This window comes from Natrix helvetica (genome assembly GCF_964273705.1).
Source record: "Natrix helvetica genome assembly, chromosome: 1".
NCBI classification, from domain to species: Eukaryota; Metazoa; Chordata; class Lepidosauria; order Squamata; family Natricidae; genus Natrix; species Natrix helvetica.
In genome coordinates, this window is record NC_138548.1 from 365,826,715 (window position 1) to 365,843,901 (window position 17,187).

The 17,187-nt window shown below is 46.2% G+C and overlaps 2 protein-coding genes across 2 annotated transcripts in view; one reads left to right on the forward strand and one right to left on the reverse strand.

Moving 5' to 3' along the window:
* The window catches only part of LOC309384778 (zinc finger MYM-type protein 1-like), a 194,791-nt gene that overhangs the window by 35,241 nt on the left and 142,363 nt on the right, over positions 1 to 17,187 (forward strand). The window lies entirely within an intron of this gene.
* LOC309384777 (zinc finger MYM-type protein 1-like) lies at positions 369 to 12,915 on the reverse strand. Its single transcript, XM_081938543.1, has 6 exons — positions 12,404 to 12,915; positions 12,032 to 12,146; positions 9,857 to 9,924; positions 8,887 to 9,016; positions 4,288 to 6,424; positions 369 to 504 (listed from the first exon to the last, which is right to left on the reverse strand). The coding sequence occupies exons 1-5, from the start codon at positions 12,815 to 12,817 to the stop codon at positions 4,290 to 4,292; spliced, it is 2,862 nt and encodes a 953-aa protein (XP_081794669.1). The 5' UTR covers positions 12,818 to 12,915; the 3' UTR covers positions 369 to 504; positions 4,288 to 4,289.

Consider the following 17,187-nt stretch of genomic DNA (forward strand, 5'->3'; position numbering starts at 1 on the left):
ATGCATTTATACGGCTTCTCCTCTGAGTGGATCATCTTATGGGATATAAGACAACCTTTTTGTGCAAAGGTCTTTCCACACTCCATGCATTTATATGGTTTCTCTCCTGAGTGGATCCTTTTATGGGAAATAAGATTACTATAATGTCTGAGCCTGTTACCACACTCCATGCATTATATGGCTTTTCCCCAGTGTGAATCCTTTTTTGGCAAGTAAAATGCCCGCTGCTTCTAAAACCTTTTCCACATTCCAAACATTTATATGGCTTCTCTTTTGTGTCAATCACTTTTTGAGTTGTAACAAAAACAAATGGTTTCTCTTGTTGGGCAACAAAATCTTGCATCGGAGCATCAGCGGAAGATGAGCTTTCCTGACTCCAATTATTTGACTGGTTTTTCTCACGGCTTTCAAATTCTATTCGAATTCCAAACTTCTCCATTCCATCTTTAGCATTGATCACTTGGAACAGTTTACAGGAATTTTGATTCTCCTGCCCATTATTACCTACAAAGCAAAAGAGAAATGAAAATGATAAGGTTAGAGAAAAAGATCAAACTGTACAAAGTCAAGTGAATGTCAGGCCTGCAGTCATATTCCTTTTAGGATCTTTGGCCTGCCACACTTTCTATTATTTTTTCTATGCTGTTTCATTAGCAGGGAATAGGGAGGGGGGGAATAGTAAGGAGTAGAATGTGTTTGTTTTCAAAATAAAAAATTCCTTTCTAGAAGCCCAAGGTCATCTTTTGTCTCCCCACCTCTGCACCTGACTGGAACTAGATGGGTGGAAATGCCAGCGTGGCAGAGGAACATTGGACCGTGTGATGGACTTGTGGGTGTGGGGGCAAGATTTTGAACTTTCAACTGGGTGGGAACCCAGGAAGCTTTCAGATTCGGGTTCCCACAGATGTACCAACATGTCTCTATTAATAAATTGGAACTTTGAGGAAAGATTTGCCTTGAAATCTGATTTAATTTTGGATGATATTTGGAACGCTGACAGTGAATTTCTTTTTGAATAATGTAAGTCCCAGCAGGGGGGGGAGTACAAGTATTGTGATTGTTGTTGCAATGCCTCTGCTGTCATTTGTAATGGGAATGAGGGCCGTGGTACTGTAACATTCCTTATTTCAGGACTGAGTCTTAAGAACTTGGGAGAGGGCTAGGTCGTATCTTGGAATGGTCACTAAGTGAACTGCCAGAACTCGGAGATCACCTGTACTCTAGGATGCTTGAGTCACACTTAATGAAGCCGTTCTTCTTGAATTGGATTGGGAGAATGCTCTTCCATGGCCTGAGAGTGAAAGTTGTGTTCTCACACAATTTTGGAGGTTTCAGAGGACAAATGACAACACATTCTTCTCACATGACCTCCAGAGGATACATAAAAGCACATCCCATTCTTCTCAGCCTCCACAGATAAGTTCAAAGAGAAATGAAAGAATACAGATAAGAAACCGCCCAAAAGCATCTAAGCAAAGAAACATTTATTCTTTCCTTCCTTGGAGTACCAGAAGGTCAGATACTTTCCTTCTCCTTTCCAGTAGACATTATCGTATTTTTTGGAGTATAAAACACACCTTTTTACTCCAAAAAAGAGGGTGAAAATCTGGGTGCGTCTCATACTACGAATGTTGTCGCCTGGGTCGTCTGGAAAAGGGGCAGGTGAAGCAGGCGCTGCAGAGATTGTGATGGCTGGAAAGGAGAGACGTTTAGCTTTCGGGGCTCCCGCTCAACTCCCGGAAGGGCTCAGGTGGTGGCAGCAGCTCCTCATATTGCTGGGGAGAGAAGTCATTGTGGCCATTGTCTTCCCTGAGCTGCTCGCCAAATCTCCGAGCCACCTTTCACTTGCAGGAGGAGGAGGGCGAGGGCAGAGTATACCAAAGACTTTGAGTAACTGGGAAAGAAAGCCAAGCTTGCAACCTGCCAAAAACTGCCACCCGAAAAGCACGGCTTTCTTTCCCAGTTACTCAAAGGCTTTGGTATAAGGAGGCCAGTGACGTGCGGTGAGGTTTATGGCTGGTGAGGCACTGATGTCATCACAATCAGAGTTACAAACATTAAAATCCTACAAATTATCTTATCCAATATTTGATTGGCAGCAGTTAAAGGGTTATGTTTAAGGTCTCATATCAGCATTCTTTACACATACTGTAGCACACAAAAAGGCACATTTAAATCACTTCCGGTTCCGGCGGCTACAGCGACGGGCAAGTTCCTTGCCCTCTCCCGCTCCCCGGTGGGCTTCCCCGTCGCTGGGGGGGCACAGGACGCCCCGGAGAGGCGTCCTGCCAAAGGAGCGGCTCGCGGAGGACCCTGGCATCGGCGGTGGCTGGTGGGGGCTTCTCCGCTTTGCTCCAGGCATCGAGGAGCAGTCTCGGAGGGCGCGCGTGCGTCTCGCTCCAGGCTGATCAGACGATGCAAAATTGAACGAAGCAGCGGCGGTGTGGTGAGATGCTTCCTCTCTTCATTCCCTTTCTTTTGATCTGATGGACTTTTCAGCAATTTTAAAGCTAAACTTTCAGATTTCCTTGGAGGTGCGGCTGGAGGGAGGGGGATTCCCCCCCCCCCTTGGACAAGCGGCTTGAGAAAATTTTGCTTTGCCCCCAGGGGAAGGAGGACGGGGGAGAGCCAACCAATGATGCCTCACCCCTGTATAAGTGATTTTCACTGGATTTAGCTCCAGGACTTATTGATGACCTGAGAACTTTGTGAACTTTTTAAAACTTTACTATGCCTCTGAGCCCAAAGCTGGCAGGGCAAGATGGCACACTTCCGTTGTCTTCATGAACTATGAAACCTGACTCCACCTTTAAAATTCAGGCTTCCGGTCTTTGTCTCCGTGTCACCCAGAAGACTCTCTTGTGGATTGTTATTTCTTGAACTTCCTGGGGGGAAAATTCCTCTCTATTGCTAGACTGACTAAAGGAACTCCCATCTGCCTGGATCTTCTGCCTCCTGGACTCATCTGTCTGCTCTACTTCTCCAGCTGTCCATTCTCTATACTGACTGATCTCTCTACTTTATAAACTATGTCTCCAAAAAGACCACCCCCTGGAAAACCTGGCTTTGCTACTTCTGCACCGACATCTGCAACATCCAGTCCTGCCACACAGTCAAAGATTACAGAACTGATGCAACCTAAGAGTACAGAGATGGATTTGCAACAAATGCTCCAGCAACTTATACAGGGCCAGGAAGAAATTAAGAAACAATTAAAGGAAATGAAGGAAGAAATTAAAGAGAATCAAGTCCAAATTTATAAGAACTCACGGAGACTGGACCTTGTGGAGGGTGGGGTGGCAGAGGCGAGGGGGGGGGGGGGTAGAAGCATTGCAGAAGGGAAACAAAGAACTTGATATCCAACAAATGAAAACAGAGTTTGAGAGAATGTCCTTTTATCTTAGATTTCAAAATGTTATAGAAGCGGATGGGGAAAATATAAGGGACATTATGACTAATATTTTAGCTGAATACATACATAAAGATAAACAACAGATGGAATGGGAGATAGATCTGGTTTATAGAGTGAATTCAGCATATGCCAGAACACACAATGTACCCAGGGAGGTCCATATTAAATTCCTTAGGAAAAGCACAAGAGACGAAATTCTGGGTGTACAAAGGGGGCAAGCATTGACATATCACGACAGGGAGATAACCATCTTGAAGCAGATCCCCCAAAAAATTAGGGAGAAAAGGAAAAATTATTCGCAATTGGCGAATAAATTATACCAGAAGGGGGTGTGGTTTAGATGGTTGATGCCTGAAAGTATGCTGATATTCTGGGAGGAGACAAGAATTAGAATCAATACACCCATAGAGGCACAGGCCTTTATGGAAAAAAACAAAGCGAACCTAGAAAAAACAGAAGACTCTACAACGGTTATACAGGACACGGGAGGGGCCGGAGCTCTGCCAGCGGGGGGAGAAGGAGCAATACCAAGAAAGCTCAGATCACAAAAATGAATAAGAAAAACACATTGTTATAAACAGACCGAAAGTAATAATGAATTTATATGCAGACTTTATATTATAATATATAAATTGATTGAAAATGTTTCTAGAATTAATATGCTGATTTTATATGATCATGTATTAATGTTTCATACTTAGATGTACTTAATGAGTTTGGAGGGAGGGGGCGTCTGCCACACTTGCAACTGCCAAAATTTGTACACCATTCCACCTACCTTTTTCCCTATAAATGTTTTAAAAAACCAATAAATTTTTTTGAAAAAAAAAAAGGCACATTTAATTGAAAAAAAATGAAGTTATTATGGGTCTTACCATTACTTATAAATGAAGTCCATCCGCCGCTCCTTCTGAACAAAAGCATCTATAACTTGCTGGTAGAATTTTTCATTGTCTTCTTTTAATTTTAAAAGTCTCTCTGTCTCAATGGCGATCACGGCCAGGGAAGAGTGTCGTCCTTGATCGGTCTTGTTCCGACTGTATGTTTTTAGTCTCTTCAGTGCTGAGAATGACCGCTCCACCGATACTTTCGTAGCTGGAACAGTGAGCACAAGCTGGAACAACTTTGTGGCCTGAGGAACAGTCTGAATGAGATCTTTCTGGGCCAAAAAGCTAAGAAGCTGTGCAGGAGATTTACATGTATCCCTGATCACTTGTGAGCTGTACAGTCCAACGAGATCCGCCTTCAGTTTCACAAAGTCAAAAAATCTGGCATATTTTGAAAGGCTCTGCAGTTTCGTGTCATCAAAACGTCGGGACATTTCACTAAATTTTGCGCAATCCACCAAACCAAAGAAAGTCAACTCACCAAAATGATCAAACCTAGCCTGCATTTGATGGCTTATGTTCTCCAAAATGTTACAAAACACTCGTTTTTGTTCAGACATAACCGACTCTCTACATCCAGTCCCTGTCAGGCCAAGTGAGCTGCATTTCTTCTCAAATCGATCATATAAACTGTTGAACTCCAGTTTCATGCGCTCAAGAGCTGTAAAGGTGTTGCGGATGCATGCAAGACAATATTCAATGTCCATCACTTGGTTTTGCAGTACTTTAAAAAGTGTGTCAGTTTCATTGAAAATGTCCTCATATGCCATAAGGAGAAAGCATGTTGATGGTTTTGACAGCCACCGATCGTATCCTGCTGCCATCATTAGAGTGTCATTGTCCCAGTTGTCAGGATTTTCTAGGATGACATGAAATAACGCGCGCAGATCATTTTGGTGCATGCTTATTGTCTGCACCAGCCTAGAGTTAGAACTCCATCTTGTGGGCGCTGCTCTGGGTAAACGGTGCTTAACAACATCATCCAGCAAGCGAGTGCGCTTTGTGGAATTGCTGAAAAATGACGCTAGTCCCTCAGCTGTTTTAAAAAATGTGCGACACTCCGGCATGCACTTTGCTGAATGCAAAAGCACCAAGTTTAGATTGTGTGCATAACAGTGTGTGAACATGGCTTCGGGCACTTTTTCTTTTATTTTAGCTTGCACGTCATTAAGTTCTGATGCCATTACAGCGGCCCCATCGTAGGTCTGAGCTACAAGCTTTCCAACACAGTCATACTTCTCCAACACTCTCAGGATATACTCAGCAATTGCGGGAGCGCGTCTCTCCTCACTCACATCATCAAATCCCAAAAACGCCTCCTTCACCTCACATTTGGCATCAGTCATAGCCACATACCGCAGTATGACAGAAAGCTGAGCTTGGTTTGTGACATCTGTGGTCTCGTCTACTTCTACAGCAACAAATGGAGTTGCACTGATCTCTTTTTTAATGTCATTTCTAATGACATCACTGATCGCTTCAATTAAATCGTTCTGCATTCTGTTTGACAAGCCGGAAAATACAGTGGATGTTTTCAAATGTTTAGCTAGCCTGTCATCTTTCTCAGCAAAAGCATGTAAGAGTTCAACGTAGTTTCCACGATTGGTAGAGTCTGTACTTTCATCATTTCCACGAAATGCCAGCTGTTGTTTGGCGAGGAAGCAGGTGACATTGATGAGATCTTTTAAAACCTCTCGGTTTTCCTTTACCTTAGCATTGTGGATGTTGATGTTGAGTCTGCATTGTTCGTCTAAAGTTATGTCTAAACTGGGCATGTCGAACGTTTTTAGCGCGATCTGACTATGTATGTGGGTGGCCGACTGCTCATGTACGATGAGGCTTCTTTGCAAATTCTTCAGGTCACAATATCCCATCTGAGTCCAGACACTGTCGCAAGTCGAGAAAAGAAGGCAGGGAAAGCAGAAAAGGCGGTTTCTTACTGAACATCCACACAGCCAGGCTTTTCGCGTGTACCACTCCATTTGGAAAGAGCGGGTAGTCTGTTTATTCCTCTGAAGCAGGCCCTTTAGCTCCGGCGTTGGTCTTCCTTTAAGTATTACCTCCATCTTTGATTGAAAGTCCAGTTTAGAAAAATCTTTTAGTTTAGAAATGTAATCCTCCATTTCTGAAAGTGGAAAAGGTAGGGGGGGAAAATGAATGATTGCACTTTTAACTCTCATACAGAATCACCAAAGAGTTTAGTTTCTGGCATTGTCTGCATGGATGGAGATCCACGTGGATCTTCAAAAATTCAGTACTTTCCCTGGTGGAATCACAAGGCAACTGCGGGTAACACAAAGATTCCACAATTGTGCAGGCATTACCCAAGACGCTGAGGAACAGAAACATTTTACATTTACAAAATATAACAAAGACATTTCAGTACTTCAACAGCATACAGGTAGTCCTCAACTTACAACTGTTCATTTAGTGACTATTCAAAGTTACACCACTGAAAAAAGTGACTTAAGACCGTTTTTCACTTATGACCATTGCAGCATCCCTATGGCCACATGATCAAAATTCAGATGCTTGGCAACTGGTTCATATTTATGATGGTTGCAATGTCCTGGAGTCACGTGATCACTTTGTGCAACCATCTGGCATTTTGCAACCTTATGACAGTAGACAAGCAAAGTCAATGGAGGAAGCCAGATTCACTTAACAACCGTGTTAGTAACTTAACACCTGCAGTGATTCACTTAACAACTGCAACAAGAAAAGTCGTAGAGTGGGGCAAAATTCAGTTAACTGTCTTACTGTGCAAAATAAAATTTTAGGTTCAATTGTGGTCATAGGTTCAGGACTACCTGCCTCCTATTGAAACAGGACAAATGATCGTCATGAAGGGAGGACTGTGAAATCTTTGATCTTTTTGCAATTGCATAGAAAATGGCGAGAATTAACATTCTACTTCAGTTCTACTTGGAAATGAACAGCTATCAGTAATAAAGACTTTTCTCAGGACCCTCAATCTCCACTTTCTCTCTGGAAAATTGCTACTTGCATCGTCGGGATTTTGGCTAATGGAAGAAGCGCGGGATGAAAAGGGAACTTTGGAATACAGGAGCGCCGTATTCCTGGAGCCTGGCAGCTGCCGCATTCCGAAGTGTTCTTTCCATCCTGCTCTTCTTTCACTAGCCAAAATCCCAACAATGCCAACAGCTTTTTCCGGAGAGAAAGTGGAGATTGAGGGTCCTGAGAAAAGTCTTTGTGCAGAGGAGATTGGTTCTCTTCCCTTCTTCCAATCCCCCACCTGTTGTGGCCCAGCAGGATCCATTGGAGCTGCTGAGGGACTCAGATAGCGACGAGCCCTTGAGTCGGCTATGGAAGAGATGGAGGACCCTGGGCAGACTTCAGACTCAGAGCAGGGACCAGAGAGGCTGGTTGGCCACCAGGAGGTGCCTGAGGCATGGAGCAGTGGGGAGGATCAAAGGGAGTTTGTCCCTGACGCAAGATTACGAGGGCAGAGAAGCAACGGCAACAGCTGCTCCAGAGACAAGCTCCTCAGAGATAATCAAGCCCAGGTGGTTGTGGCTTGGCCCCTCCCAAGGGCTTATATGAGAAGAGATTTTGGGAGGAGATTTCTTGCAGGACACAATCGTTCAAAGTAGTCTGCAGTACGTCTGGTCTGATCTGCTTTTGTGCTTTCCATTTGTAACACGCTGGAGAAGCTGTTATCTGTATCTGTCGGAGTTTTGGTTGCTGCAAAGGTTTTTATCTGTGAGTCGTGTTTGGGCTTTCAGACACCAAGATTATAGTCCTGTCAATAAAGTATGGCATCCAGCTGAGCCTGTGTCAGCATTCGTTACTGGACGGAGGGGAGTCAGAACACCCACCCCACCCCAATCTCTCTGGATCTGTCATGCAGTGCTTATTGCTACTGCTGCTAATGAGCCCAGCTACCGTATCTCTTTGCTGACAGATCCGAGTGGATCTGGTGTGTGTGTGTGAGAGAGAGACGAGGCAGCCTCGTTTCCTTTATGCTTCCCGTTGGCCGCTCAGGCGCCGCCACGAGGAACCTTTAATCCAAATGGAATCTATCCCCACCCCTTCTCATCCAATGGGCTATTTCCAGCCAAGCACAGCAGCAGACCGCATGTCTTTCCCTCCTAGCTGAAGAGAAGAAGCGAGCCGACTGCTGCTCTTTGGGCCAAACGGCTCACCGTCACCGCCAGTCCGAGGGAAGGGGAAAAACAATAAAGCACGGAGAGAGCTGTTTAGTCCTGCCCTGCCGTGGGAGGGGTAGAGAAAAGTGGATTTGAGATAGATAAAAGCCTTACTCTTTAAGAAGATCAAGCCCCACACGTTGCATTTTTGCCCTCCCCAGGAGCACTTTGCAGGCCTCCCAAACTCTCTGCATGCCCCATTTTTCACTAAAAAACGGAGCGTGCAGATGTTTGGGATTCCTGCAGAGGGCTCCTGGGAGCTGGGGAGGGCAAAAACTTTTTTTTTAAATTTACCTCCTCAAAATTTTGGTGCGTCTTATACTCCAAAAAATACAGTAACTGATTAGTGATTTTTAAATAAAAGCTAACTATAATCTGTCTTCTTGAAGTCTCTGATTGGGGACTAGAAAACTCTTACCCAGAGAGACCACATTCCTATGGTTTTCAAGCATGACTTCTGAATGCAGCGCTTTCTGCTCAGGATCTAGCTGAGACCATTCCTCCTCAGAGAAATACACAGCCACATCCTCAAAGCACACCAGACTCTCCTGAACATGAGAAAAAGAAAAGAACAGGAGCATTCGCAATGTCTGTTCATCTTCATCAATGATTTATACAAGGGGATAGAAGGGGAACTCCTCAAATTTGCAGTCAAGACCAAATTGACAGGAATAACAATATTCCACAAGATAAGTTCGAGATATAAAAGGATTGACAGATTGGTACCTTCTAACGAAATGAAATTCAGTGGTGAGAATTGTAATGTGCTACATTTAGGAGAGAAAACCTAAATGCACGAGAATAGAATAGGTGATACCTGGCTTAAAAGTAGTAAGTGGAACAGGGATTTTGGAGTCCTGGTGGACAATCACTTAAACGTGAACCAGCAGTATGCTACGGTTGGTAACAAAACCCCAAGAGAATCATAGGCTGCCTTAAGGGAGGGATAGAATCAAGACCACATGAAGTGTTAGTACCACTTTATAATGCCTCGGTAAGACCACACTTAGGAATATTGCATCCAGTACTAGTTGCCATGGTGTAAAAAGATCTTGAGACTAGAAAAAAGTGCAGAGAAGAGCAACCAAGATGATTAGGGGACTGGAAGCTAAAACATATGATGAACGGTTGCAGGAACTGGGCATGGCTAATCTAGTGAAGAAGAGGAACAGGGGAGACATGATACCAGTGTTCCCATATTTGAGGGGCTGCCTAAGAGTGGAGAGGCTCAAGCTATTTTCCAAAGCACCTGAAGGTCAGGAAAGGAACAATGGATGGAAACGAACAAGGAAAAAAAAGGGGGGGGAATAGAAAGAGAGAGCACTCTGCACACCCACTTCACTTCCGAAAGGCAAGAATACAAATCTAATAACTTTTCCCTTTCTTACTTGATTTGGAGGTTCAACCGCTGCTTGATCGCCGTTATAAAAACCAACAAAATCCATTCTTTGTTTCTCTGTAAGGAATAAATAATTTCAAAATAATTAACAAAATATTTATTTTATTTATTTTAGCAATTTATACGCCGCTTACTTGCACATGGCAACTCAAGGCAGCTTACAAAGGTAAAACCCATATTAAAATGATAAAACGAATACAAAAAGAGTTATATAATACATTAAAAAAATAAAATCACTCCCACCCCCCTGCCCCAACTACAGCACACCTCAAAGGTGCCATTTGAATGGGATCAATGGTGCTCTGGGTTCCCGAGGCTCGCTGGCAGAACCAGGTCTTCAACGCCTTCCGGAAAAGTGCTAGAGTGCGGGACAGTCTAATCTCTGGGGAGATGATGTTCCAGAGAGAGGGAGCTGCCATGGGGAAGGCCCTTCTTCTGGATCTCACCAGGTTTACCTCCCTAGTGCCGTGATGGTGAACCTATGGCACGCGGAGCCATTTGTTAGGGCACGCGAGACGTTGCCTTTTAAGCACCAGAGCACATGCGCACTCTGGCCAGCTGACTTCATCCTTCATTTTCGTCCGTTTTTCACCCTCCTGAGGCTTCAGGGAAACCTCCTGAAGTCTCTGGAGGGCAAAAATATGGTCCTACGGGAAAACCGGAAGTTCAGGAAAGTGACTTCCGGTTTGCCCATAGTTCCGTTTTTCGCCCTCCGGAGAGCCTCCAGGGGGTGGTGCTGGCAGGAGATGCCATTTTTGTCCTACCCAGGCTCTTAGAAAGCCTCTGGAACTGGGAAGGGTGAAAAATGGGTCAATCTTGAGCCAAAAGCGGACGGAGGGGAGGTCACACGGGCATGTGCAAGGGGTATCGCACACCTAGTATTATAGGTGTGGGCACGCCCTAGCACGCCCCCCCTTGAACTCCCCCCGCTTTTGGCACGCGATGGGAAAAAGGTTAGCCATCACTGCCCTAGGTGATGGGACCTGCATTCCCTGCCTCCCCACTCTGGTGGGTTTGGGGAGACCAGCGGTGGCAATTAGCCCTTGGCCAGCGAACCCCAAACACAGAGACACTTGGTCTTCCTAGGGTTTACTTTCAACCTGTTGCTCCCCATCCAGCCCCTCACAGCCTCCAGGCACTGCGAGAGGGAGGACACAGCATCACTTAACCCACCACTCAGACACACAGCTGAGTATCATCAGCATATTGATGATATCTTCGTCCATGCTGACAGATTATCTCACCCAGAGATTTCATATAAATGTTGAACAGGAGTGGAGAGAGTATTGAGTCCTGTGGAATACTGCAAAGCAGTGGATGAGGACTGGATCTCTCCCCTCCTATTAACGCTGACTGAGAGCAGCCGCAGAGGAAGGAAGTGAGCCAGGATAGCACAAGGCCTCCCACTCGCATCCCCTGAAACTGCCTCAGGAGAATAATACCAAGGTCGATGGTATTGAAAGTCACCGAGACGTCAGGTAGAGGAAGGATGGATGCGCTACCAGAGAACATCCAGAAGCGCGACCATTGTCATTTATGTCCCAAATCCAGCCCTGAATCCTGACTGATAGGGGTCCCGATAATCCGTTTCATCCAGAAATCTCTGGAGCTGCCGCGCAACCACCTTCTCAACCACCTTTCCCATGGAAGACAGGTCAAAAATTATCCAACAGGCTGGAATACAGCGATAGCTTCTTAAGAAGAGGGTGGAACGCAGCCTCCTTAAAGTGCTGGGGCACTACCCCCTCCTGTAGGGAAGCATTAATCACCGCCAGAGTCCACCCACCTGTCACCTACCAGGTGGGACGTAGGTCTAAAACACAGGTGCTTGCACGCATACTCTCTAGGATCCTGTCTACTTCCTCAGGAGCGACAGGGTCAACCCGTTCCCAGATAACAGAGCAAGAACCTGCCTCAAGGGCTTCCACCGGACCAGCAACCGTGCCAGCATTTAATTGGGAACGAAGTTGAGCGATTATGTCTTCCAGAAAATCCGCAAATTTCTCAACACGCCCCTTCAGGTGGACCTCACCTAAAGAGGGTCGCTGGCTGATTATCAGCAGATGCAGTTAGCGGGGAGAAGTATAAATAGGAGGAGATATTGTACAGAATAGAAGAGAGAGCGAAGGAAAGACAGATGGGTAATCGGAGGATCTTCAATTACCTCCTGGGATGTCCTGACTTTGATCTTTCCAAGGGATCCTCCTGAAAAACAGCTCCTGAGGGGGATTTGATGGGTTCTTCTTTCCCTCAGGATCTCTGACCTCCACAGTGCAGGACTTCCAATAGGAGGAAGGAAAGAAGAAGCAGAATAAATGTACATCACATGAAGTAAAGTGGATTCTTATATTCGGAACACAACCTCAAAGCCTCCAATATCCATCAATGTGGTTGAGTCAGAAAACAATGGAACAATTTCGTACAAGAATTGGTGGGACAGTATCACATATTATGAATGTCAGAGAAGTATTGGAAGGAGGGGTGAAGCATTCAAACACATAATCTATTTCCTTTTGAGCTCCCTAAAGTCTCTCACCTGCAACTCGACCTGCTCCTTCTGCTCCTCTGCCTGGCTCAGGAAGAAGCCTTCCACCAGGGCCACCGCCTGGGAGCTGCTCTCTGCTCCACACTCCCGCACCCAACCCTCCATCTCCGGGGGCAAAAGAGCCAGGAACTGCTCCAGAACCACCAGGTCCAGCAACTGGGCTTTGGTGGACTTTTCGGATCTCAGCCATCGCCTACTAAAGTCATGGAGTCGGCTGCAAAATCCTCGGGGACCTTCAGCCTCCCAGTGTTGGATGAAATTCTGCGGCTGAACTTCAGAAGGGCGGATGGTTTCCTCCTCCAGGATCTTCTGCCCAGTCCTTGTCCAGGGCTTCCCCCCCTTCCCAGGCTGAGCAGCTGAAGGACCTTTTCCGCTTCCCTCCTTGGCCAAAGGTTGTGTCTCCATCCTTTCTCTGTCCTGCAGAGCAACTCCAGGTGGGTCCAAGGACTCTGGTGGGTCTCCAGGTGCCTTTTCCTTCACAGGGGAATTTCTGGGGCTCCAGGACGGATCCCTCCTTTTTCTTTTGCCCATGAGAAACTTTTGCCTTGCAAAGATTTCAGGTTTCTGCATCTGAGATGGAAGGAAAAAGAAAAGCCAAGAATTGGAAAGTGGAATTCAGCCACTGAAGAACCTTCACCCAACCAACCCCAAGCGGCTCATCCCAGCGCAGGGCCGGGAAGGAGGCAGCTGGAGAGGCCGCCCCGCTTCTCTCCCCCTCCGGAGACAGGATGGGGCCCTCGGGGAGCCTGGTGCGAATCCTGCCTCCTCCTCGCCCGGCTTCTCTCCTCTCCTGCTGGGACCCTGCAAGGCCGACCCTCCGCTGCCCCCACTCGGGCTCCTCCCCGGGTCACCTCCGCCTTCCTGGGATTCCCCTTTCCCCCTGCAGGGAGAGAGCGGTTGGGGAATATGGGACCCGGGGTTGGGCGCGGGTCTCTCCCTCCTCCGCCTCCCTTTGCCCGGGAAGAGCCCCCAACTCACCCGGGTCACGTCTGGATCTCCCCCCGCCAGACTCTCCGCAGCCTCTCCGCCTCCTGCGGAGCCCCATGGGTTAAGGAGAGCGAGTGCGGCGTCCTAGAGCGGCAAGCGTTTGTGACGTCACTCCCTTCGTCGCCGCCTATGGAAAGCCCTCCGGTGGGCCAATGGGGAAGCACGGGGAGTTCTCTTGTCTTGGCAGAGGGCGCCCCCTGGTGGCTTTGGCGCAAACTGGCAGGAGTGTAGAAAGGGCGGGAAAGAGGAGCCCGTCTGAGGGGAAGGGAGAGGGCATGGATGATGGGCTTGTGAGTTGAAGGAAAGGCCCTTCTCAATGGCTCCCTGCCCGAAAGAGGCTATGTCGTTTCAGAGGCATCAATTTCGCCATTTTTCTCCCCTTCCTATCCAGGAACCGTCTGTGGAGATGGAGAAAAATCTCTCTGGAGGGTTTGAACTCGCTTCCCTCAAGAACAGCCGCCCTGAAGGCTGAGCAGAGATTGGAGGAGGCCTCAAAAGGGTCCAAATCCTGTCAGAAACAGCCAGGCAGTCAAAAGAGGAGGACCAGGAGCCTCTGATGGAAACCCAGCTTGTGTTGTTGGGAACTCCGGCCTGAAGGGGAGGCAGATGGGACACAGGCAGAAATATGATTTTAATTTATTTTTATTTTATTTCTTTAATTCAATACGTACAGCTGCTACTTATCATCTTATCCGCTCAGCCTCTCAGCAAAGGGGGAGGAGAAAGGGCAGAGACCCCACCGGCCTCTTCTGAGGAAAGAAAAGGAAGATCCTGAAAAAGGAATATCAAGCTAAACTATGATGAGGGAAAACATATTTTTACATAGGGATTGAGTAGGAAATTCCCCTCAAGAAATGTGACTAGGAAGCTTAGGCCCCTTGGAGAATTTAAGGCAGGGATATATCATTAGACCATAAATGAAAAGAGGGAAAGGAAATGAAAAAGCAAAACAAGGAAAGCGGAAGGCTCCATTGCTATGAAAACATGCGACTAGATTTGGAGTTGACAGTGACACACAGAGGTTAACTACATTGAGCAAAACAAAATTTAACAGGATGGAAAAGAGTGGAAGTAACATCTCATTTTTCTTCTTTATCTATTTTTTTCTAGTTTGTCATACAAACCTTTAATAATCCATATTTGAAAAAAACAGCTTCCACTGAGCATCAGCTGAAATATGCCCCCCTTCCAGGCCATCTAGACACTTTAGTGTGTTAGTAATTTTTATTCATGCAACAAAGATAATTATATGCATGTTCAGCAAGTAACTGTACAACTGTTAATTTTACATTACCTTAATGTTATGGCAAACCATAGAGGAAAATATCTTCTGCCCATGCATTTGTTTCTGCTTCCGTTCATTCTGGCCCTTCTATGAAAAACAAATTGTTCACCCAGAAGCTTTTTCCACACTCTACATTGACAGCTGTCATTATTGCATCACATCATAAGAGGTCTTTGACCGAAAAAGGTTCCCTGCTTCTACATTCATACTGGTTGATCGGGATCTTAATTTGACACAGCGGATGATAGTTGGATTGAGGGATCCTTACTGCCCTCTGAGCTTGGTTGGTGCACTGATCATGTTCCCTAGTTTGGGTAATGAAACATCTACAACAAAACAATGAAGTCAGAGAGCACTAAGGACCCCTCATTTCAACCGTGAGCTACACATTTTCTCCTTTATTGGCAGATTAGATTCTTTTTGGTATCTTGATATTCCAGAGAAAGTTCCCCTTTGCATTTCTGGGTGGTTGGCCAGTAGGCTGCCTAGCTATGAGAACTTCATAGGCATCCACATTTCCCTACCACTGCTTTCCCTTAATAAAGCTACTTGTCTTGGTTCCAAGTAATGCTCCCAACCAGTTCAAGACTCTGAGGCCTTGGCTTCCTCAAAAATCCGGTTGATTGGGCATATCATATCTGCACGGTCAACAGTGAAAGCAAAATTGAATAATTTTGAATCCCTCCTTGATCTGTTTCCATCCATTATTCCCTGTCTGGCCTTTGGGTGCTAATCCCGCAGCAGGCACAAGCTCAGCCAGCGGTAGAAGTCCAGCCACAGGCCATAGGTCCACTGCTAGCACCGGCCCAACAGCCAATGCAAGGACAGCCCCTGCTCATAGTCCCACCAACAGGGCCAGCTCAACAGTCTACAACTGTCATTTCCCCTCCCCGATTCAGAGCCACCTTTGAAGGAAGCCCGGGAACCTAGCGTACTTCCTCAACTAAGGATGGGCCCACATTGATCAATATGGCCATCAATATCCAACTGATCAGGAATTGATCTCAGCGATCACAGATGGCATGAACAAGGGAGAGGCGGCAGAGTAGATAGCTGAATTACATGACGAGGAAGCCCCCGAACTAGACGGTGTGAAGGATATGGCCCATGAAGTTGAAGCTGAGAGCCAGAGGAAAGCGCTGAAGCAAGTGGGTCGTCCACCCAAAGAGTTGATATGGGAGTTCCAGAGACTGGCCGGTAAGCTGATCAATTGGCCGGAATGGCTCCTTGTCCACCATTTCAAGGAAGCTCTTGATCCAGACCTCCGGCAAGCCTGTGGCATTAGAGGGGGGGGGGTGTTTCCTTCTTTTCCTCTTTCTTTCTTACACTTTCACTCTTTTTCTTTCCTGAACCTTTTCTTTTTTCTTTTTTCAAATCCGTCTATTTGTTTATCCCTTAGCTTTGTATTTTTTGACGTATGAAGGATCAAATACTCAGCCATTATAATTCTACACTCATTTACAGAAATCGTATCAGAATTTAGAATGAAATCCACTGGCAGTTCTCTAACCAAAAAGTGTTTATCGATAGGAGATAATATTTGTAGTTCAGGGTTGAACTGTGAGGTCCTCGGTGCTCTCTGAGCTTGATGGTTTTCTTGCAGATGTTTCATTACCAAATTGGTAACGTCATCAGCACCAGGAGGGAGTGGAGTTTGCTCTTATTTTCATATACTAGTGGCTTACACTGTCAGTGTTGATCAGTTGCTTCACAAACAGTGTTTTGATTGGTGCCAGGTCTCTACAGACTCATGAAGAGAATGGCTATTCTGAACCCCTCCCACAAATGTTCTTTAAAATAGAGTTTCCCAGCATTCCTTTAGGAACCTGCAACATGCAAACTGTGGTTACTAATCCTAAAATGAATCCTCTTTACCTGGAGCTTCAAAATTTGCTGTTTGCTAGAAAGATGTGTAGTGTACATCTGACTTTTGGGATACCGTATTTTTTGGACTATAAGACGCTCCAGAGCATAAGATGCACATTAGCTTTAGAGGTGGAAAACAAGAAAAAAAACCCGCCTCTGCTTCCCAGCACCCATCGGTATTCATCTGGCTAGTGTCCTTGCAGCAAACAGCCAGGTCAGCTTCAGCACATTATCGCAGCCACAGCATGTGGTTCGTCAGCAGCTGATTGGCGGTTGGATCGGCCTCCCAAGAATACAGCTGTTCTAAGTGGAGGGGATAACCTTCGCCCATTCGCCACAGCCCATTTGCCATCTCCTATTCGCCACCGCTGATCACCTCCGCCAACATTCGGCACCTAGAAGAGCTGATTGGCGGTATTCCAGGAGGCTGATTCAACTGCCAATCAGCTGCTCAGCAGCAGTCTCGTGTTCCCACGTTCCCACCACAATGTTCGGTCTATAAGACCACAGAGATTTCGACCCACTTTTTGGGGGGGTGGGGTGGGGGAACACACCATGTCTTATAGTCCAGAAAATACAGTATTTCTTCATAACCAAACGAAAGAGAATTTTCTGTGCAGTTCACACTCCTTGCTTG